The sequence below is a fragment of the Anolis sagrei genome, chromosome Y (genome assembly GCF_037176765.1).
Source record: "Anolis sagrei isolate rAnoSag1 chromosome Y, rAnoSag1.mat, whole genome shotgun sequence".
NCBI lineage: Eukaryota > Metazoa > Chordata > Lepidosauria > Squamata > Dactyloidae > Anolis > Anolis sagrei.
In genome coordinates this window covers 26,805,100-26,828,035 of record NC_090035.1, presented here as the reverse complement: position 1 = coordinate 26,828,035, position 22,936 = coordinate 26,805,100, and the positions used below count along the sequence as shown (strand labels likewise).

At 40.0% G+C, this 22,936-nt stretch overlaps 1 protein-coding gene across 2 annotated transcripts in view; it reads left to right on the top strand.

The window, feature by feature from the left end:
* The window catches only part of LOC137095395 (ubiquitin carboxyl-terminal hydrolase 7-like), an 80,094-nt gene that overhangs the window by 12,804 nt on the left and 44,354 nt on the right, over window positions 1-22,936 (top strand). For both annotated transcript variants that reach the window (XM_067462013.1, XM_067462012.1), the window contains exons 2-14: window positions 7,638-7,742; window positions 7,927-8,125; window positions 9,124-9,262; window positions 9,998-10,086; window positions 10,877-10,985; window positions 17,521-17,651; window positions 18,405-18,459; window positions 18,789-18,869; window positions 18,957-19,047; window positions 19,158-19,240; window positions 19,373-19,482; window positions 19,859-20,015; window positions 22,139-22,283. In XM_067462013.1, coding sequence (XP_067318114.1) covers window positions 7,638-7,742; window positions 7,927-8,125; window positions 9,124-9,262; window positions 9,998-10,086; window positions 10,877-10,985; window positions 17,521-17,651; window positions 18,405-18,459; window positions 18,789-18,869; window positions 18,957-19,047; window positions 19,158-19,240; window positions 19,373-19,482; window positions 19,859-20,015; window positions 22,139-22,283 — 1,494 coding nt within the window. The remainder of the gene's footprint in view (window positions 1-7,637; window positions 7,743-7,926; window positions 8,126-9,123; window positions 9,263-9,997; window positions 10,087-10,876; window positions 10,986-17,520; window positions 17,652-18,404; window positions 18,460-18,788; window positions 18,870-18,956; window positions 19,048-19,157; window positions 19,241-19,372; window positions 19,483-19,858; window positions 20,016-22,138; window positions 22,284-22,936) is intronic.

Here is a 22,936-nt window from a genome sequence, read left to right as displayed (position 1 = left end):
ACTCCCCCAAACCGCACCGGGAGGTAAACAGGGTCATTGGGAGGGTGGCAACTTTGGTCCAGGTCCATCATTTATAGAGTCACAATGTCTCAGGAAGTGAGTGAACGTACTGCAAATCCCATCATCTGTGGAAAGTGTGGTGCAGATCCATCGTTGAACAACGCCTGTAAATCAAGGTCAATTCCCCCCAAATTTCTTGTTCAGTTGCTGATCAATTCCTGTTTCTTCAGCGTGGTCACTGTGAAATCCCCACACCTGTGGTATTTCCTGCGTCCACGCAGCTGATTCGGATCCTTATTGAAAAGCTTTTGCCAAATCAGAGACTCCAGCCCCGCCCATCCACTCCAGTAATAAAGCCAGGCAGCGGGGCTTGAGGCCTTAGTTCCTTTTGTCCGCGAAAGCAGCAAAAACTCGATGTTCTCTCCTAAAACAACTATTAGTTTGACCCAAGAACTCCCCGCCAACATTAAGTGCCAGTTCTTTGGAGCACATCTTACCACCACCAGACATGCTGTTTGGGAGATGCCTTCCTTCTGGATTGGACATCCGCCCTCCTGTACATCTTTCCACTACTGCCACTGCTGTCCAGAGTGGTCTCTCATCTTCAAGCAGAGCAGGTCGATTGCATTCTCATCACACCATGGTGTGTCACTCTGCTCCAACTTGCAGGCAGCTATTGCATTCAGTTGCCACTCAGATCGGACTTGTTGACGACGTGGCAGAACTCCCATGACCAACATACAGAACTCCCATGACCAACAGACAATATTGGAAAGGTTTGGTGGGCATTGACCTTGAGTTTGGGAGTTGTAGTTTACCTACATCCAGAAAGCACTGTAGACTCAAACAATGAAGATTCACTATCTGTAACCAAAAAGGAAGAGAAGGACAGATGAAGAGATCTTCAGCCTTCTCTGCAAAAGGCCTTCCTAAGACCATCAGAAAAATCTGTTTTCTGATGATCTTTGGTGATCCCTCTGACACCCCTCGCGACCCCTCCACCAAGGGTCCCGACCCACAGGTTGAGAAATGCTGATCTAGGATGAAATTTTTCCTGAATGAAAGCATTTTTTGGGTGATGGGCAGTATGGTGTTTGAGGAAGGCATTAGCAGGGGTTGGAAGACATGTTCATGGCGTCCTCTGTAGCTCTCTGTACCCTGAAATGTCCTTGAAGGGAGAGCTTTGATAGATCTTCAGTACTGTGGGTTAAAGCTGTTTGTCGAGGTGGGATGCTATCTGTGTAAGTGGACACATCCGCCTTATACACACATACACATTTTCACTTTTTATTATGTGTATAGGTAGGTAGATAGATAGATAGATAGATAGATAGATAGACAGATAGACATAGATACAGTATAGCTGTATCTCATACTTTTTCCAGTCAGGACTCAAATCAGCTTGCAATAAAAAGCCTTCGACAATACAGTTTGCAATAGTTAAATCAAATGAAATTATACATCTGCTTGTGTGTGTGATGCACAGGCATAGACATAAACACACACAAACAGATGTATAATTTCAAGATGCTCTAACTTGAAATATAGTTAGAGCATCAATACATTAAAAGCTGATCAAAATGTATCTTCTGACACGAAGAATGACAACATGAAAGGTCCTTTCTCCCCTAAGTGATTAGTCCTCAAAGGCCTGCTGAAACAATAAAATGTTCAGGTGCCTAAGAAGGTATGTCAACAAAGACAACAGCTTGACCTTTTTAGGAAGGAATGTCCAGAGCCTGGAAGCAGACACCAAAAAGGCCCTTTGCCATGTTCTTACCTGTTGTAAGTGATGAGGGTGAAATAGAGAGAACAGACAAGTTGGAAAGGGTGACCAAAATGGTCAAAGGTCTGAAAACTGTAAATTATTACTGCTATTAATTTCATTTATATCCCACCTTTCTCCCTGTTGAGACTCAAGACGGCTAACAAATCCACATTTTAGTAATAGTTTAAAAAACATAATACAAAAGTAAAAAAAAAACTATGAAATAGTACAGTGTGGTAAAAACATAAAATACACTTAAAATAGCCTTTAAAACTCATAGCCCCCCCCCCCCATCCCCCTGAAGCCCACCCTCACTTCCCCAGCAGCATGCCTCTTATCCTTATCCAAATGCCTGCTGGTAGAAGAAGGCCTTGACCTGCCAGTGGAAGGCCAGCAGGGATGAGGCCTAGTCTCCCTTGAGAGAGAGTTCCACAATCTGAGAGCAGCCACCAAAAAGGCCCTCTTCTGTATTTCCACCAACCGCGGGTGGTAGGACAGAGAGAAGGTCCTTCTCAGTAGATTTTAGATGTCTGCCAGATTCATAGAAAGAGATACGTTCCTTCAGATAACCTGGACTGAAGCTGTATGGAACTGTGTTGGTCAAAACTAGCACTTTGAATTGTGACTGTAGCCAGCCCCAGTTAGCAGTCTGGCTGTTGCTCTTTGGATCAACTGAAGTTTATAAGCACTTTTCAAAGGCAGCCCCACATAGAGCACATTATAGTAGACAAACCAGGATGTAATCAAGACATGCACCACTGTGGCCAGATCTGACTTCTCCAGGAATGGGTGCAAATAAATCTCGGTGAGGAGCAGTTTAGGAGTCAGATGTTTGAGAGGGCCCTTGATAACCATTTTATGTACTTGAAAGGATGTCCCATTGAGGAGAGAGCAAGCTTTGTTTCTTTTGCTCTGGAGACTAAGACACAGAGCAATGGATTCAAACTGCAGGATAAGAGGCCTTACCTAAATATTAGAAAGAACTTTTTCATAGTCAGAGCTGTTCCACAGTGGAATATGCTGCCTGGGAGTCTCCTTCTCTGGAAGTTTTGAAGCAGGGATTCGATGGCCATCCATCAGGAGAGCTTTGATTGTGTGTTCCTGTGTGGTAGTAAGGGTATTGGCTGAATGGTCTTTGGAGATTCATTTCAACTCTATAATTCTACTGCCCATATTTTATTTATCAAAAGAGGTTCTGTAAATATAACGAGTGTACATATTCATGGCCATATGGCAACATTTCTTATTTAAGACCATGTCTTCTGGCTTGAAACTCTCCTTTAAATTGAAATCCCATCTCTCCTGCTCCTCCTTTGCACTTCATGTTAATTTTGCTGTCTATTATTTTGAAGGAAAACTTAGGCAAATGACTCATTAAACTCATTAACTAGAAATGCAGCTGGTGAAAGATGCACGTGCAGCCTTTGCTTGTTGGGATAACAATTTTAATGTCGGGCAATATCATACTTAGGCAAGAATAGTTTCTGGCTTGTGAATGAAGGGGGCTTTGTGTTTTTAAAGATAAGGCCCTTTAATAGGTGATCATTAAGAGAAAGAACAGAGGGATTTCTGTACAAACATTGGCTCAGAATGTTTTCTGGGGGCAAAGGTTGGCTGTGAATGTACTCATTGTGGGCATTGACGGGTGCCTTCATTTGGGTTATGTTAAGTTGGCCGTTGTGCTTCATTTTAGGCCTTGTTGACCTTTGGGCTGTGATATAAATCTAATTGGAAATGAAGCAGATTGGGAATTAAGGCAAGAGGTGAGTCTGTATTGAGCTCTTGGCTGTTTGACCTTTTAAAAAGCTCTGAAACTTTATTATAGAAGTGCAGAACAGCCAAAATATATTGCCAGCTATGCCCCGGCCCTTCGGATGTATGGATTCTGTAGTCATTCATTCAGCCATCCACAAGTTAAAATACCCAAAAGAACACACCTTGATTTTTCCATTTTGTATAAGGATGCCATTTTACTATGTCATTGTGCATAATTGGACTTGAGCATCTATAGATTTTGAGATCCACTGGGAGCCCTGGAACCAAATTCCAGTGAATATCAAGGGCCTACTGCATTCATTCTTTTATGCTAATTCTTGTTAGAGAGCAGAAGAACTATTATAGATGGCCCGTCCCGCTCCAGATGTTATTGCTTGTATGTTTTTTTGCAATTTCGTGCCATTCCAATTATTTTTTCAAAAAATATTATGCTTCACTTGAAACATTTCAACACTTCCCCTTCAAAGACTTTTTCATCCGTGTACCACAAGAAGATAGTTAGATTTTGCACCTTCATAAATTCATTTTGTTTGTAATCTCTTGAGTACATAAATCTGAAAGTTGTATACATTTTTTGAATAGTTACTTTAGCAAAGATTACTTGAAAAAACAAATTTGAATAGGGTTTATAAAGAAGTGTGGAGGCTCCTTTTTTTGAGGCTTTTAAACAGAGGCTGGATGGCCATCTGTCGGGGGTGCAATGCAATTTTCCTGCTTCTTGGCAGGGGGTTGGACTGGATGGCCCATGAGGTCTCTTCCAACTTTATGATTCTATATAGTAGAGAAGTAAGAATCAGGCTAGAGATGTGATACCACCCGGGAGACACATGTAGCCCATTTGCCTCTGCTGGCACCCCTTCCCAACAAAGCCACAACACAGATTGCTCTTGTAGTATCCTTGGCTTGCTTGGAAGAAGTGACCACAGCCCTGGTCTAGCTATTCAACTGAGCTTTTCTTGTTTCGTTGATCTTGCTAGAGCACAGGCTTTCTGAGCTGGTCCTCCTGACAGAAGGAGAAATATAGGGACACTTCATGTTTTTTGCAAGGCGTTGCTTTTAAAGCAAAGGCTGTCAATACATTGATTCTGAAGGATGTCCTAATTGGGGAGAAGATGCAAGCTATGTTGCTTGTTAAGTATTGTAATTAATGCAAAACAGCAAGCCTTTACCGATGGATACATTATGAGAATTCTGAGGTATTTGTTTCTTACTTTGAGCACCAATAACACGTTAATCATAGCTATATTAGCATGTCAAACCTAAATGTTGTTGGATTTGTTTTATGCAGCAGTCCCTTTTAAAACCACGATACTGTGTAGCATGAAATATTTATATTCATGTGGTATTGATGTTCATGCAGTTTTGTTATTTGTAAGAAATTTAATCATTTTATATAATTTTATGAGAAAGCACCAGGTAAATTGAAAACAAGCAAGCTGTGTTCTAGACAAGATCAGATAGATATAAATGTGAGTTAACTTTCTTTAAGGAAATTATACTCTAGGAATGGCCCACAGGGCTTTTTTTACTCAATGTGTCAAAGGACTAGCAACATATTCATACCTATTGGCTATCACTTCTTACTTCCCTGCAAGTTTATCTAAAGACAGGCAGCAGTTCATAGATCGGCATCAGTCTACGCATTTTGCGTAGCACTGAATTAGAAGAAAGCACCCTCAGCCTGACCAGTTAATACTGGGAAAAAATCTATATAATGAAACAATGCATTCTTCAGGAACCTTATTTTATATCTTGAGAAGCATGGCCATTGCTTGGGTAGGTTAATCATTTTTCGTACAAATCTCAACAATGTAGCTGATTATCCAGCTGGTTGGACACAATTGATAGATGTTATACAATTTTTTACTGCTTCATTATTGCACTTGCTATTTTTTTTAAATCAGCAGGAGCCTAGTTCAGCTCTTATGCCTTCTGCTTTTCCCCAACAACCGGAAGTTTCTCAAATGATTGCTTCCCCTGTCTTGGTGCCAATCTAAGGGTAAAATGTAAATGCACTAGCTACAATTTAATTCAACAGAACTGAAATGGCTGGATGTGAAAGATGTCACTCCCACTATGTTCGGAGGTATAGGCACCATCATATGAAGAAAGGCCTTTATTTGGCATGCTCTGTGTTGTTACACAATTGTGATGTTGCAAACCAACATCCGCCCTCAGATTACAAACCTATGCCTCAATAATGCCACTTGTGTTCCACTCTATATGTACCCACCTTTACTAAAATTTCCTGAATGTGTGTGTCACTCAGTGAGTAGCACTGCGTTTCTGTATTCATTTGCAGTGTGGATGGGATACATATAAAAGTCATATGTGGGGTTTTTGAAGTTAAGGATCCTTCTCCTTTTCATGTTTGTTGCTATCGTCTTCACTCACATTTCAGGGTTTTCTTATTGCAATTTTTATTATTTACAGAAGAGTTTTCACATTATTTTATTATGATGATAGTAATGGAGTTAGTGACATAGCTATGGTATTTACTGGACTTTTGAAACTGATGCTTCTGGAGGCCTGGTTTATGACTGATCTAGGTTATGTTGGCGCTGTGGCGCTGTGGATCACAATGGCTAAAACCTTATATCAAGCAAGTGCAGTATATGGTCAAACTCCAGCTGCTTCCCTTTAAAGTGAAGGGTGGGGGACAGTAATTTATGCCCTACCCCAAATGAGTCATATGTGCATATGTCTGACCAATCTGGATCAGGACTGCAGCGTGAGGAGAGCGTACTTGAATTCTTCACTCCTTGCTTTTTTACTATCCTGATGAAAATTGATCCTAGGACTGCTATTGGACTCCAAGGATGGACTGGTGTTGTAGCCTTGAAGCAGATCAGAGAGCCCCAGTTGTTTGCTGCTTGGCATAAATCTGATTACTTTTGTTAGTCCCCGGATAGAGTCAACCCATTGAGTCAACTGTTGAACATTGATTCAACATATAGATCAGTTCTATACATCTGACAGGTCTTCTCTAGTTTTCACCGATAGCAGGATTCAGGCCACTTGACAATTGGTTTCTGTGACCGGAGATATTCCTTTTATCATCCATTTCTCTGGATATTTTATCCAATTAGACTTCATCTATCTTAGCGCTGTCTTAGCACCATCAGTGTACCATGAATTAGTGGTAGCTTCTGCACTAGTCCTGCTGAGGCTCTGTCCTGGGTGCTGAATAAGCCATATTGTTCATGTAAATTGTGGAAAGGTAACAACTTCTTTAATATCAGTTGCTGGATCACACTGTCAGAAGGGAAACGGGTGTGGATAGGTGACTTGATGTTATTTTAGTGTTATCAGTGCTTCTCAATAAACAAATACTGTCCTGAAATGATAACAACACTATTAAATGAGAGGAGTGGCAGAACGTTCAAATCTACTTCTGTCGGTTTAATGGGAAAAGAAAAGAAAAACCAGGGATCTAAAGAACAATTAAAACAGACTGAATTAGAATTTAATAGGCAAATAAAATATTAACCAGTAGATTGATTTGGCATGCAATACATCATCTTGTATTGGCTGATGTGAAGAGGCAAAGTACCTCATTTAGGTCAGTATGATGAATTCTCATCTTAGTTTGGAGTATTATTTTTAATGCCATTTTAAATGGTATGTTCTGAATCTGTTTTGGCATTCTGTGCTGCTGGGGATACTCTAGCTCAGGGGTCATCAAACTTTTTAAACCGAGGGCCAGGTCACAGTCCCTCAAACTGTTGGAGGGCCAGATTATAATTTGAAAAAAGCATGAATGAATTCCTATGCGCACTGCAAATATCTAATTTGTAATGTAAAAAAACCACTTAAAACAATACAATAATTAAAATGAAGAACAATTTTAACAAATATAAACTTATTAATATTTCAATGGGAAATGTGGCCCTGCTTTTGGCTGATGAGATATGATTGTTGTTGTTGTTGTTGTTGTTGTTGTTGTGTGCTTTCAAGACATTTCAGACTTAGGTTGACCCTGTGTAAGGGCCGGGTAAATGACCTTGGAGGGCCGTATTTGGCCCTCGGGCCTTAGTTTGAGGACCCCTGCACTAGGTAATTATATGTCTCCTGTTCCCCTTGACTTCACCAGCTGGAGATGCTGATGATCCACCAAGAATTACTCAAAATCCAGTCATCAATGGGAATGTAGCAATGGCTGATGGCCACAACAACACAGAAGAAGACATGGAAGACGGTGAGTCATCCTCCAGCTTCCTTTGCCTGTCCTTTGCCATGAACAGTGCGTTGTTGCCAAAGGCGTTTTGCAAGCCCTTTGGTACATTTGTATTATTGGGTTGTTTTGCCAACCCAATACTGGGGCAAGGGTTTGATGTTTTGGGGGAACCAACCTGCTTCATGGTTCTCTTTTTCTTCCACAGACACAAGTTGGCGGTCAGAAGCAACCTTTCAGTTCACAGTCGAGCGTTTTAACCGGCTGAGCGAGTCAGTCCTGAGCCCCCCTTGCTTTGTCCGAAACCTGCCCTGGAAGATCATGGTGATGCCGCGGCTTTACCCAGACCGGCCACACCAAAAAAGTGTAGGATTCTTTCTTCAGTGCAATGCTGAATCTGATTCAACGTAAGACCCTTCAGATCAATTTGTGTATTTTATTTTACCTCCATTTTGTCTATTCCAATTCCTTAAGATGCATATTCCTGTATAATAAAACAACATGAGAGGAATTTCAGTAGCTAGGAATAGTATTGTGGGAGAGCCTAGAGTGTGTTCCAATGCGGTGAGGGGAGAAATGGGTTGTGAGACCCATTGGGAAGACTGAGTAGGCCTGGCTTGAGGCCATTGACTTGCTGACACCTGTAATGCAATAGTGTAACACATTACTTTTTTAAAAAAAAAATGTAATGAATCATAGTAACTTGTTATCCTTTAAGTTACTGCTTTTTGAACTGTGGGTCCCAATTCCAAATAGGGTTCCCTCAGTGGTGGGGGCCACCAAAAATTTAGCAATATTGCAAGGTTTAGAACGCCATCCATTTACTCAAATCTGTGAACAACAACATGCCGTCCTTACAGTGGCTTCAGCCATACGATCCAAGGAAATCATCCTGTTTAGCAAGTCTTGCACATGCTTCTGTATTATCACCAGCAACTGGTTTTTAATCCATTTTATACACCTGTATACTGGGGTCATGTAAAAATTTCTTAGGTCGAAAGGCATTGTGAGTGAGTGGGAAAAGTTTAAGAAGCCTGCTTTAAGGCACTGCTTTGTAACAAGAACAAATTACAGAGGGAAAAACCACAACTTTCTAAGCCTCGTCTAGAGTATTCCTCATTGCTTCAGGGCTGCAGTATTCTCTGGAATCTCAGAGGACACAGTCCAATGGAATGGAAAATTTCTGTGGGAAACAATCCATAAAAGCAGCTCTTTGAGAGGCAGAACTTCTTCCTAAATGTCTTCTTCTGTATTAATAATTACTAATGCCCCCAGGAGTGCGCAGGCAAAGTTTTAAACCTGAAATATGACAAGAAGCAAAATAGTCAGGGCTTGGCAGAGCGTAGTTTACGAAAGCCCCTTCTGCTTCTTGTATGTCAAGTGTTCTCTCTCCTAATTGCTGCAGGTCGTGGTCTTGTCATGCCCAAGCGGTGCTCAAGATCATCAATTACAAGGACGATGAGAAATCTTTCAGCCGCCGCATCAGCCACTTGTTCTTTCACAAGGAGAATGACTGGGGCTTTTCCAACTTCATGTCATGGAGCGTAAGTGATAGGGCTGAGCCTCTTGAAATGTCTATGTGACATTTGCCAACAGAAGAAAAGGCTGGGCTCCAACTTGTTAGGCCAAATGATCTCCCTCTCCTCAGCCTCTTACTTCGTAGGGTTCTTATGAAGACAACAGGGGTGTAAAAGAGGGAGAACAGTGTGTCGCCAAAATAAAATAAATTCACATAAAAATGGTATAGAGCCATGGTCATTGCATTAAGCTTTTAGGCATTGTCCTCCTAATTCTACCACCAAAAGGCACTTTTCCTGGATCTGCACCAAACATGCCTCTGACGATTGCAAGACTGAGAAAGGGACTTCTACAACAAATCCCAAAACTTGGACAGGATTACATGGAAAAATACAGCCTTTGCATGTAGATATGCCCACTGTTCTACCAGTTTCACAATCATATCAACTTGTCTTAGAAATTGAGAGTTAGTTCCAATTCGTTTCTGTAGGGAAGCAAATATGTGTCTCTCCCCTCTCCTTATGTGTATACAGTTGTCAAGTTCACATCTAATTGCGATTTGTTTGGCCACTTGAGTCGTGTTGATATCATTCAGTCAGTAATTTATAAAATTCTTTTGTAAGGTTTAACAGAAAGCTTCACAGAAAGACTTTCCAGTCTGTCAGGTTTTGATTTGCAAATAGAACAGAAGCATGCAGAGCCAAGAGACGTTTTTGTAGTTGGTTGTAATGCTCTTGTTGTCCATTTTTCTTCTTTTGTAGGAAGTTACTGACCCTGATAAAGGTTATACAGAAGATGATAAAGTAACTTTTGAAGTTTCTGTTCAAGCTGACGCTCCGCATGGTGTGGCGTAAGTAGCATATGCTTTTGGAAAGATAGGTCTGACAACTATATGGGTGCTATATTTTCCCTGTCCAGCTTTAATATGTTGTAGTTGAAATTACACTTTTACTTGGATTATAAATATTTCTAAAATCTCAAATTGGCTGTTAGTTTTTGCCTAGAATGTTAGAAAAGCGAGAATCTTTTGCATTGAATCCAAGATCCCATACTCTTTCCATGTTCACATAGTTTAATTGTTGTGGACGGAGAATAAACATGAAGTGGAGAAGATAAGTGCTTTGGAATTTTTGTCCATGTTGAACATTACTCAATGTGGATTGGTCTATTTTAGAAAATAGAGTATCCTTTCCAGTCAGTATAATGCTCCAGAAATCCTTTAACAGCTTCCTAGAATGATGAAAATAAATCTGTGGTATCCCCCTCTGGTTTCATTAAACATTACAAACTCGGATGAGGACAGCCCAGCCCTCAGAGTGCCAGGGAAGAGTTCCTTTATCCCAGGACTTCATGAGGAACAAAACTAACAGTAGTGACCGTTGCACCTTTAGAGGCAAGGCTCCACTCCAGAGCTCTTTTGCCATGGCTAGAAGTCTTTTAGCCAAGGAAAGCAGAAAGGAACAACTATGGCATAAGAAAAAAAGGTTGAAATCTATAGGTAGGAGGCTGACAAGGATTCTCTTATCACTTCAGTTAGAGACAGCTGGAAACTCTGAGCTGCTTGTGAATCCCATTGTTGGAAATAGGTTTTAAATTATTCTATCTGTCGTTCTTGTAATTCGACCCCATTTTTGTCGTAGGTGGGATTCCAAGAAGCACACAGGCTACGTGGGGCTGAAGAACCAGGGAGCAACCTGCTACATGAACAGTTTGTTACAGACTCTATTTTTCACAAACCAGCTACGGAAGGTAAGCAGGAAGGGTTTTTATCCCCCTATTCTCAATATACAACTAAATTGTTTTAGCTATTGTTCAACTGCAGTGGTTTACAGATGATATGACCTGAGTCAGGAAGGAATGTGTTTTATCCCCAAAGCAGGCTTCCCAGTTCCCTGCAGTGTGTGCAGGTTTATTGTCAGAATGATGCTTTCTCATTTAGTTGCTGCTGCTGCTTTCTAGTAGCTAGGCTATATCTCCCTTTAGCTGGGCTGTGCCTTCCTTTGCAGCTGTGACCATGGTTGTGCATTGCTGCTGTGCTACTGGGCCAAAAGCCCATGCTCTGGGAGGATCTCACATAGGGTTAGACCAGGTGCTGGAAGGCAAGCGTTGACAGTAGCAAAAGAACGTCATAGAGCAATCCTGCACGACTTGGCAGCAGCAAGGGGATGACATTCAAATAGGTGAAACAGTCTTCAGGCCGCAGATGGGTTTTTAGCACATCATTTTCCAGGTAAAAGTATAATAAATGAATAAACAATTGGGTAAATAAACAATGTGTATAAAAAAGGGGAAGTTTCCATTAATATTAATTAAAATGTTTTATTTATTATGAAATTACATTCATGTGGAAAAAAACCAAATGTGGGGCTTCTTTACTAAATGTAAACAGTACAAAAACCTGGAAATTGCATTCAGGTTTGTGCTGCGTAGCCATCATAACATGCTAATAATGAGTGTTTTTCATAATTGGTATTAGAAAATGCAAAATGCATACTCGGATAACGCCGGGTACAAAAGCTAGTTATTGATAAATTGTTGTCTTGAGGGAGTCACACTCTCTCAGCCTTGAGTCACACTCTGCCTCATAGAAAAGGGGCAAGCAAACTGTTTTTCTACCAGCACTAATGGCTGACACTGAGCAATAAAATCGATTCAGTTCCATTGTCTTTTATACATATTTTAATCAGCCATTGTTTCTTTGCCACTGTAAAGAAGCGTTAATCCCACCGCTTGTCAACAATATTATGTGAGGAAGTATTAATCTTCTTTATAGCCACTAATATTCTGTGAGGAACCTTCTTTTAGATATCAATTAAGCTGCCACCAATATGTTTAGAGACGCTGGTTTAGGTCTCTGTTTATCTTTAGTTGTGTTGTGAGGTGACTTTGGTAGTGTGGAATGCACCAAGCATGACAGCAATCGAGGAGGCAGGTTTGAAATATAAAGAGAACAAGTTTTATTGTTAACAGAATGTAATTGTTGCAGTTTTGAGAATTTGAACTTGGCACAAGGCTTGATGTTACAAAATGGCTGGTTTGAGATACATGCTTCTGATGATACAATTCTACAAACTTCTTCTTAGTGAAGTGCTTATACTACTTCAGAGTTCCCTATTGTGAATGTCCACACTGTTTGCCCTATACTCGGAACAAACCACTGATCACCAGTCTTTCCTTACTGGCAATCCTGAAGACCCCCTCTGTTAGATTCTTTTAACCTAAGCAATCTAACAAGGTAACACCTTCAGCTCTCTTGCTGAAGAAATATTCACAAATTCTAGGAACTACTGAATTCTCACAGCTTCACAACAGAGCCCTAACTGGCTATCCTCTTCCCCGGGTCTCTTCCACCGGACTGGAGCTTAACTGCCACTTTCAAACCTTTTCCTCCTTAAGCTCCGCCCACCTCCTCTGAGGCTTTGTCTTGTCACCATGGCAACCTATCCCTCACAGCTAGGCCATGGCAATAAATGTAATACATAAATACAGTTTAAAACACAGTACATTTAACACTCTATAATAAACATTTCTCTACACCTTCCTCCCCAGAAATATATTTTTGCACATTTCTTAATCCTAGAATGGCAAAAATAATCCTACATATCATTTAACAATAAATACATATACACCAATTCTGAAAGGAAAACATATTAGGGTTAAATACATTTCAATTACACATATATACAAACCTTTAACCTACGAAATTCTAATATCATCTATGGATGTGGTATCCAAGTCTCACATTTTTATATTTATACATAAACAATATATCTAAACATTTCTATATTTATATATATAGTTGTAAATATTTATTGCCTATTGTAAAACATATATACCTACCACACTTTATTATAATGGGATTATATCTTATATCTATGCTATGAAACATATACAGTTCACCACTGTAATAACATCATACATTTCACAAATCTGCAATTAAAACAGGTTAACCATTTTTAAAATATTACACTACATTACACATCTATTACCTTTCTATATTAACATATATAATTGACCTTCTACCTAGTCTGGTTAATTTATAAGACATTTATCTATATATCATACCACAACTTTTCTCCATACATATGGTCTCAATTTGTTAATAGCCCACACAATAGTTAAATTTCCACATTTGATCATCGACATAGATGTCTTAGTGTCCAATGTCCCATGGTTCAAACACAACCTCGGTTGTACTGGACCAACTGTCTACAGCAATGTCTCTTTATGATGATCTTTTAGCTTCTTTTTCCCACTTTTTCGTTTCTTCTTTTTAGGTTTCTTCTTTTGTCTCTTGATGTCTTTTCGATTACCTGGAGATATGGTTTTCTTCCTCACACGATGTCTGCAAGTCTTTTCTCCTCTCTTTTTTGTTGCTGGGGTATCTTCTTTTAATCTAACCTTCCAATTATCAGGAACAGTTCTGTTTCCATCGACTTTCAGGGCTTGAACAATGGCTTGCTTCCATGAAGCATCAGGTTGTAGTGAATAATCTGGAATTCCTCTAGCATCTTTTCTTGGCACTGAAGAGAATTCACTGTCATTAGAAGAACGAACACGAATATTGTCCTTCTTCATGGCAAGCTCATCACTGCTATCTGGACAAACTTCTAAAGCTAGAAATTGCAGCTTTTTCTTTTTATCACCACCATTACAGTCTGCGTACATCAGCTCTCCTGACAGTCCATCAGCTCGGCCTCCACTCTCTCCTTCCTCTCCGTTCAAGGATAAAGGAGATCTTTCTTCCGACACATGGCCAAATCTTCTTTTTCTGTTCACTTTCTCTTCAGATGTATGGATCTTTGTTTCACAGAAGACCCCTGGATATTCTGAACTCGCATCAGCTCCTACTGTCACATCCAGAGTTTGTTTTCCTTTAGCTTTCTCTTTTACTTTTATTTTATTGTTTTTGTCGAAAAGTTCGGCTGAGGTAATTTCTTTATGTGGAGCTGAAGGAAATACATCTTTTAAGGTCAAGGATTCCTCTTTCTCCTCAGAGTTTATCACTTGTCTTTCCAGACCTATTGTTTCTATACTCTCTTCACAGGTTCTCAAATAAACAGCCACTGGAATCGGCTCTGCTGCAGGGCTTGTTCCTCGTTTGCATGGTCTCTCCTGGCTGTACACTTCTGACTTTATATTTGGAACACCACCTCCAGCAATAAATCTATAGGGTCGTTCTTCTGCTCTTTGTTCCTGTTGAATTTCCTCAACTCCTCCTGTCTTCTTAACAACCTTAGCAACTGTAGCACTGGCTTCTGGGCTCTCATCCCCATCTTGTCGGATGGCAAAACACAGGGCTTCCTGTTCAGGGCTTTTGTTGATACATTTTTTTTCCCCACACGCCATCTTACAGTATTTAATCTCCTCAGCCAAATCATTTCCAATTAAACATTGGTATGGTATGTCAGGACTGACTGCAAAATCCCACACACCCTTCCATCCTTCATATTGTATTGGCAAGGTCACCACGGGTGTCGGGATCGCGGGACCTAAACCTTTTAATTTTATTTCAGAGGTTGGCTGTTGAAATTTCTGAGGTATTATTTCAGGGTGCGCGATGCATACTTCGGAACCTGTATCTCTGAGTCCTTTCCTGTCTTTGTGATCAATAGAAATGGTTTCTAAATAGTCCTTAGATGGGCTGCCTGACAGGATGAACAAACATTGTTTCTCTTGAGGCTCTGAGCTTGAACTCTCCTTTGAAACAGTATCTGCTTCTGCCCTTGGTGTTTCTTTCATTTTATTCACAAAGAGGGTTGTTTTCTCATTCCTTAACAGAGGACATTGATATTTTATATGATCCAATTTTCCACATTGATAGCACCGACGTTTTACCTCAGGAGCACTTGGTCTTATTACACCCTGCCTCCTATAGATGGTGTTTTCTATCTCAGAGCCCTTTTCATGCTGTGGGCGCGTTTGTTGTGGATAAAATGGCTGCCTGTTTGTTCTTTTGTCCCCTGGCAGATCTTCCCTTTTAAATCCTTCTTTCAAGGTTGTTATTTGATCTGCCATACCCGCTGCCTCTACAATCGTGGATGGCTTGCGATCTTGAATCACCCAACGAATTTCATAAGGAACTAATTGGAAAAATTGTTCCAATTTCAAAAGTTCCCTCAGCTGTTGATAATCTTCTACCTCAGACGTCTTTATCCAACTATCGAACAGTTGAGACAATCTAGAGGCCACCTGAGCAAAACTTTGTGTTTTATCTTTCTTCAACGTCCTGAACTTAAATCTATAATATTCAGGAGTCAATCTATATTCCTGTTGAACCTGTTTCTTAAACAGATCATAGTCTCTACAAGACTCCTCCGGCATCTGTCCATAAATCTGCAAAAGTTTCCCACTTATCTGTGGCCTAAGGTATGTCATCCATTTTTCCTTAGCCACTCCAAAATCACGACAACATCTTTCAAAAGATATTAGGAATTTCTCTGGACAATCCTCCTTGGTATATTTTGGGAATTTCTTCATCAAATCTGGGGTATCCCCTCCAGATCTCCCTTCCTGAACATCACTGGATGTTTGAGACAAAGCCAATCTTTGTTTCTCTAGCTCAAACTCCATTCTCTTCAATTCTAACTCCTGTTTTAATTCTCTCACTCTTTGTCTTTCTTCCATCTCCAGTTCTCTCTCTCTTTGTCTTTCCTCAAATTCTCTTTGTTTCGCCTCTCTCTCCATCTCCAATCGTTTCATCTCTAATCGTTTTTCCTCCATTTCCAGTTTGTATTTATAAGCCATTTCTGTCATAGGCACTGGCTCTGTCTCTGACTCAGAGCTCGAGCTTTCCCCTTGGTCTCCCTCTCTTTCCTCAGCCAGCTTTCTCTGCCGCCTGGTAGCCATGTTTTCAACAACTTTTACCTCACAACTTATTTTAAAATTAAACTTAAGGCACTCGATTAGTTGTTACACGAATCCCGTCGTCTGCCACCAAATTATGTAAAGAAGCGTTAATCCCACCGCTTGTCAACAATATTATGTGAGGAAGTATTAATCTTCTTTATAGCCACTAATATTCTGTGAGGAACCTTCTTTTAGATATCAATTAAGCTGCCACCAATATGTTTAGAGACGCTGGTTTAGGTCTCTGTTTATCTTTAGTTGTGTTGTGAGGTGACTTTGGTAGTGTGGAATGCACCAAGCATGACAGCAATCGAAGAGGCAGGTTTGAAATATAAAGAGAACAAGTTTTATTGTTAACAGAATGTAATTGTTGCAGTTTTGAGAATTTGAACTTGGCACAAGGCTTGATGTTACAAAATGGCTGGTTTGAGATACATGCTTCTGATGATACAATTCTACAAACTTCTTCTTAGTGAAGTGCTTATACTACTTCAGAGTTCCCTATTGTGAATGTCCACACTGTTTGCCCTATACTCGGAACAAACCACTGATCACCAGTCTTTCCTTACTGGCAATCCTGAAGACCCCCTCTGTTAGATTCTTTTAACCTAAGCAATCTAACAAGGTAACACCTTCAGCTCTCTTGCTGAAGAAATATTCACAAATTCTAGGAACTACTGAATTCTCACAGCTTCACAACAGAGCCCTAACTGGCTATCCTCTTCCCCGGGTCTCTTCCACCGGACTGGAGCTTAACTGCCACTTTCAAACCTTTTCCTCCTTAAGCTCCGCCCACCTCCTCTGAGGCTTTGTCTTGTCACCATGGCAACCTATCCCTCACAGCTAGGCCATGGCAATAAATGTAATACATAAATACAGTTTAAAACACAGTACATTTAACACTCTATAATAAACATTTCTCTACAGCCACCCAATACAAATAAGGCGCACGCTTAATCTGACTGTCCCTCCACAGACCCAAGAAGTACACTATTTCAACGCATAACCTTTCTTGTGGAGCAACATGCTTTTAAAAATATTTCCAAGGAAAACACATGCTTCCTCTGCGTGGTCACTGTGAAATACACACATATGGGTTTTCTGAGCTTGTGCAGACAGTTTCGGAACTCTTTAGAATCTTAGTAGGATACTTTTTGATGGTGGCCCCACCCATGCTCCCCCGATAGTATATATAGTCAGTAGGCGGGGCTGCCGCTCACTCACTTCTTTTCCAAGCAATTTTCCATTATATGCACTATTTCTTTCTGAGGTATTCTATGCCAGACTTCAAAAGAATCTTTGGGCAGTTATTGCAAAGTATTTTAACTGATGTTGTTCTGTGCAACCATTGTTTGAATCCAGGAAGAAACGAATGGAGGTATGGGATGCCCCCCCCCCCCCCAAGTCATTCTAATTGAACCAATCCTTTTTAAAGGCTGTGTATATGATGCCCACAGAAGGGGATGATTCATCAAAAAGTGTCCCTTTAGCCTTGCAAAGGGTGTTCTATGAGCTTCAGCACAGCGACAAGCCAGTAGGAACAAAGAAGCTAACAAAATCTTTTGGGTAAGTACTTTTATGGCAAGATATATCAGGTTGGAGCAAAGGTTTCACCTGAGCATCTTAAAACTAGTTTTTGTAGCAGTTGAATTTAGGTATGGACTCCGTTGTGTTTACATTTTATTCTGAGTAGTGCCCATTTTTAGTTAATTGTTCTGTGATTACGAATCATTTTATGTCTTCATAGAGGTATAATCCATTCCTGAGGAAGCACTGTACATTTTCTTGATTCTATATTACAACATCTTTTACTGGCATACACTAACAAGATCACAACACTGATATGTATAACAAAAAGAGGCCACAGATACAAAAAGAAAAACATGATTAAGAATTATTAATCTAGAGAATAAAACTTGCAACAGTCTTGCAAAAGAATGCATCAGAGTTGTTCAGGTGGTATGGAATTTTATAACCTGTTTCATCCGTATCTTATCATATTTGGGGCATACAAACAAAAATGGTGAAGTGTTTTGACAAAACCTAAATCACAAGATTCTATATTACTTCATTTCTATCCTACCGCCCGCCCCCCTTTTTTTTTTCTTTTAAGGGGGAACTCTAGGGAACTATCAGCTTCACTGAAGACAAACCCAGTTATGGAACGATTACAATTATCACTAGAAAGAATTCCTCATTTTCGTTAATTGCACCTTCATTGTTTAGTTTTGAACAAATGTTTCTGATACTTCTCAGTGTTTCCCCCCAAAATGTGATTATTTCTTAAATGGCCATTTTTGTTTCGGTTTTTAAATAAAGATGGGAGACGCTAGACAGCTTCATGCAACATGACGTCCAGGAGCTTTGTCGAGTGGTACGTATTGTTTCCTATCATTCCACTATTTTTCTTTGTTATGTATTTCTGCCTCCCATTTCAGCAATAGATTAATCCAGTGGGAAGATCCCCTGCAAAAACAAAACAAAATTATTTAAAAAAAACCCCACAACTAAATCATTAAAAAAAACCCCTAATACTGTATTTTAATTTTCTTCAGCCCAAATATCGAAACCAGCCAAAACTATAGTTACTTTGAAACTGGAGTTTACTGGATTCTCCCTCCTCTGGGCTTTCAAAGGGACACAGAAAGATACAGACATAACACATATCTCCCTAACTAATGCAAGCCTTGTGTTTTCTTCCAGCTGCTTGACAACGTTGAAAATAAAATGAAAGGCACCTGTGTCGAAGGCACGATCCCAAAATTATTCCGGGGCAAAATGGTGGTAAGTTTTTTATTGCCTTCGGGGACAGAGATGCTCTGGTTTTAGTTGGCATCAACAAATACCTTGCTCTTTTTATTTGATTTGTAGTCTTACATCCAGTGCAAACATGTAGACTACCGGTCTGAACGAATAGAGGATTATTATGACATCCAATTAAGTATAAAGGGAAAGAAGAATAGTAAGTATACCCTCCTCTATTGGGAGCCTTTTTGCCTTCCTTATATTGCAGCACCATTTCTTTTTGATATTTCCAAGTAACTAAAATGTATCTTGCTCTCTCTCTTTCAGTATTTGAGTCCTTCATCGATTACGTAGCGGTGGAACAGCTGGATGGAGACAACAAATACGACGCAGGGGAACACGGTTTGCAGGTGGGATGTGCCTAATTACCAGTCTCTCTCTTGTTAAATGAACTACATTGCAATTTTGAGACTAAAGTATATTGGCTAACAGGAGTTCAGTTGTCGATGGTTTTTTCCCCCCCTCCCCCTAATCTCACGCAGGAAGCTGAGAAAGGCGTCAAGTTCATAACACTGCCACCGGTGTTGCATCTGCAACTCATGAGGTTCATGTACGATCCCCAGACCGACCAGAACATCAAGATAAATGACAGGTAAATAAATGCCATATTGTTTTGCAGCCCAAAACAAGATATTTTGAAAATCTAACAGATGGCTGCCATTTAAAATCAGGGTATTTCAGTTTATTCTGTAGAGGCTTTTAATCAGAAGCTGAATGGCCATCTCTTGTGGTGCTTTGATTATACTTTTCCTGCTTGCGAGATTGGGGTTGGACTAGGTGGTCGTTGGAGACCCCTTCCAACCTATTTTCTCTTTGAGATATCAAGTAACCCAGGCATTGGTAAACTTCAGCCCTCCAGGTGTTTTGGACTTCTACTTCCACTACTTACCCATACCTGATAGTAGCCTCATGAAAGCCTTATTCTTACATTCTACTTTCTTTTCTGTTTTGTTTTTTCCTCTTTTCAGGTTTGAATTTCCAGACCAGTTGCCTCTGGATGAGTTCTTGCAAAAAACAGATCCGAAAGATGCTGCAAACTACATCCTTCACGCTGTGCTTGTACACAGCGGGGATAACCATGGTGGACATTACGTCGTGTACTTGAACCCCAAAGGGGATGGAAAAGTAAGTGTTGAAGAAGGAGAAAGCCATGTTCCTTGTGGGATTTGACTTATATGCTTCCTTAATACAGTAGGACCACCACTTAGGAATGCAGGATACCCACAACAATGGAAAAACCCAAATTTAAAAAGCCTGAGAGATCACCTGTTTTGGAATCTCTGGATCCTCCAGGCCAACTTCGACACTTCTTAAAAGAAGTTTGACCTTCAAAAGTGGCCATTCCCATTTAAAATCAAAAACATTAAAAGGAACAAAAGGACACTCTTCTTATTCCTTTTTCAGTCAACAAGAGGAAAGTTTGATTTTCTCTCACACACTCTCTATCTCAAATGAATTAACTTGAGTTTCAAAACCGAAGCTGATTCTGAAATTGCAAAGCGGCATTGAATAGGTGATCTCTGAAATGTCAGAATTGAAATCACTACTGAAGAGTTTGTGTAGAATTCTGTAATTTATTTTACCATTTGGTAGATATTTTTTTACCATTTGGTCAAGCATACCAGGGAAAATAGTTGTTGTTATTCTTGATAGAAGGTATTATTAGTAGTAGTAGTAGTAGTTGAAAAGAAGCAGGGGAGCTGAGGGATGATTTATTGTTGCCACCAATTTGAAAGGAACCAATATTCAGGAGATTTTACCCCAGTTCCCAATTTTAAAAAGACTTAGCCGATTTGCAATGGAGGTTGCCGATTAGGAACCAAATATACCATCAAGTTAGAAGGGAGGCTGTTCAATTGCACCTCCTCCTTTATTAAGAAAGTAATAACTTAGTAGTAATTACACTGTATATACTGTAGCGTGACTGGAGAGAAGAATGTAGATTTATTTGGTTACTTTTCCCTACGTTTCTGCCACCACGTAAGGTAAGTTGTAATATTGTGAGAAATGGCACTTTGTACACAGAATAGATGGAGCTGAGGCAATCTTCAAATAAAAGTTAACAATTTTATTAAGTACACAGCGTGTGGTTGCAAGACATAACTTTTCCTTGTTGCACTTGGAATAATACTTGTAACTTTAACAGTTCATTATTTCAAGTAACACAGTATCTTTCTGACGTAGAGCACTTGTTTCAGACAAAGTTTCCATACAGGGATGTTTCCCTTAGTTGATCCTCCCTAGATCAAATACTAAGTAAACTATTCTTTAGCCTCTCCTTAGACTAAAAGAATTCCAGCTATGTTTCACCATTCGGCTGCACTAGCCTGAGAAACTTCCAATAGCCAAACCCAGCTTTTCAAAGCCTCAAAGCTTTGCTTCACAAGTCACTCCGCCACCTTTCCTTTCCTTCTCTCCTAACTCCTCACTCCTCTGAACCTAATTCCTGACTGCTCACTCCTCTAAACCTAAACCCTAACTGATTTTTAACTGTCGTTTTCTTCAAACTCTCCCCTCTAAGCTCCTCCCACTTCCCTCTCTCCAGCATCGGTCTCCATGGCAATGCACATGGAGGACTCCTCTGACTTAGGCCGCTCCAGCATTACTGCAGCCAATCTAAACACAAATACAGTTAAAATCATACAATTTATAATCAACTCCTGTACAGTAGTAGTATTTAGTATTATACCATCATTATATCACTGTTGTTGTTGTTATACTATCATTATCATCATAATTAATTTGTTATTATTTGTTTACTTATTTTACAAATTATAAGACATTAAAACAACACGTAACACACAATCAATCAGGTCTATTCGCTGTCTAATTCAGCAGCACTCTTCTCCAACCTGGAGACTATTTTGTAGCCAACTGAATGGTTCTGGGTAGGGGGACACAAAGTGGTTTCCAGTAAATTCATTGCAAAAATTCAATGCCTTACAACATATAAAAAACTAGTATAAAAGCAATTGTAACATATAACTATAAATTAAATTAAACCATGTTAAATATAGAAACAACAACATAATTACATGTTGCCATTATTAATTTTATTGTTGTAATTAATAATAAGAAAAATAAAATTTATATCCAGCTCTCCTTCCAGCTAGAGGTGCGGTAATAAATGTCATAAATGTCACTACCAGGGTGGAAGTATCCAGGTCAGGACTTTATTTCAGCAGTGTATTGTATCTGTAGTTGAGGTACAATATCAACTCTGCCTTCCCCCCCCCCCCCCCCCACAGTGGTGTAAATTTGATGACGACGTCGTGTCTCGGTGTACAAAAGAAGAAGCCATTGAGCATAACTATGGAGGCCACGATGATGACCTATCTGTACGGCACTGTACGAATGCATATATGTTGGTTTATATCAGGGAGTCAAAATTAAGTACGTATACATATAAACTACATATGCATGTGCTTGTCTGTTGAAATGTAAACCAAACTGTCTTAGTGTTGTATATGTATGTGTTTAGCAGATGCTTCCTACCCTCTGTTAATAAGTGTTTACATGGAAAACTGTTGATGTTTGAAATATGGGTAAAAACCAGAGGATAACAGTTTACCTGGAGATGACCGTAACAGATTAGAGAGCTGATTGCCCAAAACTAATAAAACAAATTTCAACAGGAAGAAATAGAGGGTGCTACACTTAGAACAGATGCACAGATACAAGATGGGTGATGCCTGGCTTGAAAGGAGTCTTAGTGGACAACAGCTTGGAATCATAGTGGACAACAGTGTGATGCAGCAGCTAAACTCAGTGCAATCCTAGACTGCATCAATAGTATAGTGTCTAGATTGAGTCCCACTCTCTTCTGCTTTGGTCAGACCTCACCTGCAGTAATAGGAGTCCCTGGTGGTGTAGTGAGTTACACTCTTGTGCCGGCAGGACAGCTGACTGAAACGTCGGTGGTTGAAATCCAAGGAGCGAGGTGAGCGCCTGTCTGTTAGCTCCAGCTTCTGATGTGGGGACATGAGGGAAACCTCCCACAGGATGGTAAAACGTCCGGGCATCTCCTGAGCAATGTTCTTGCAGAC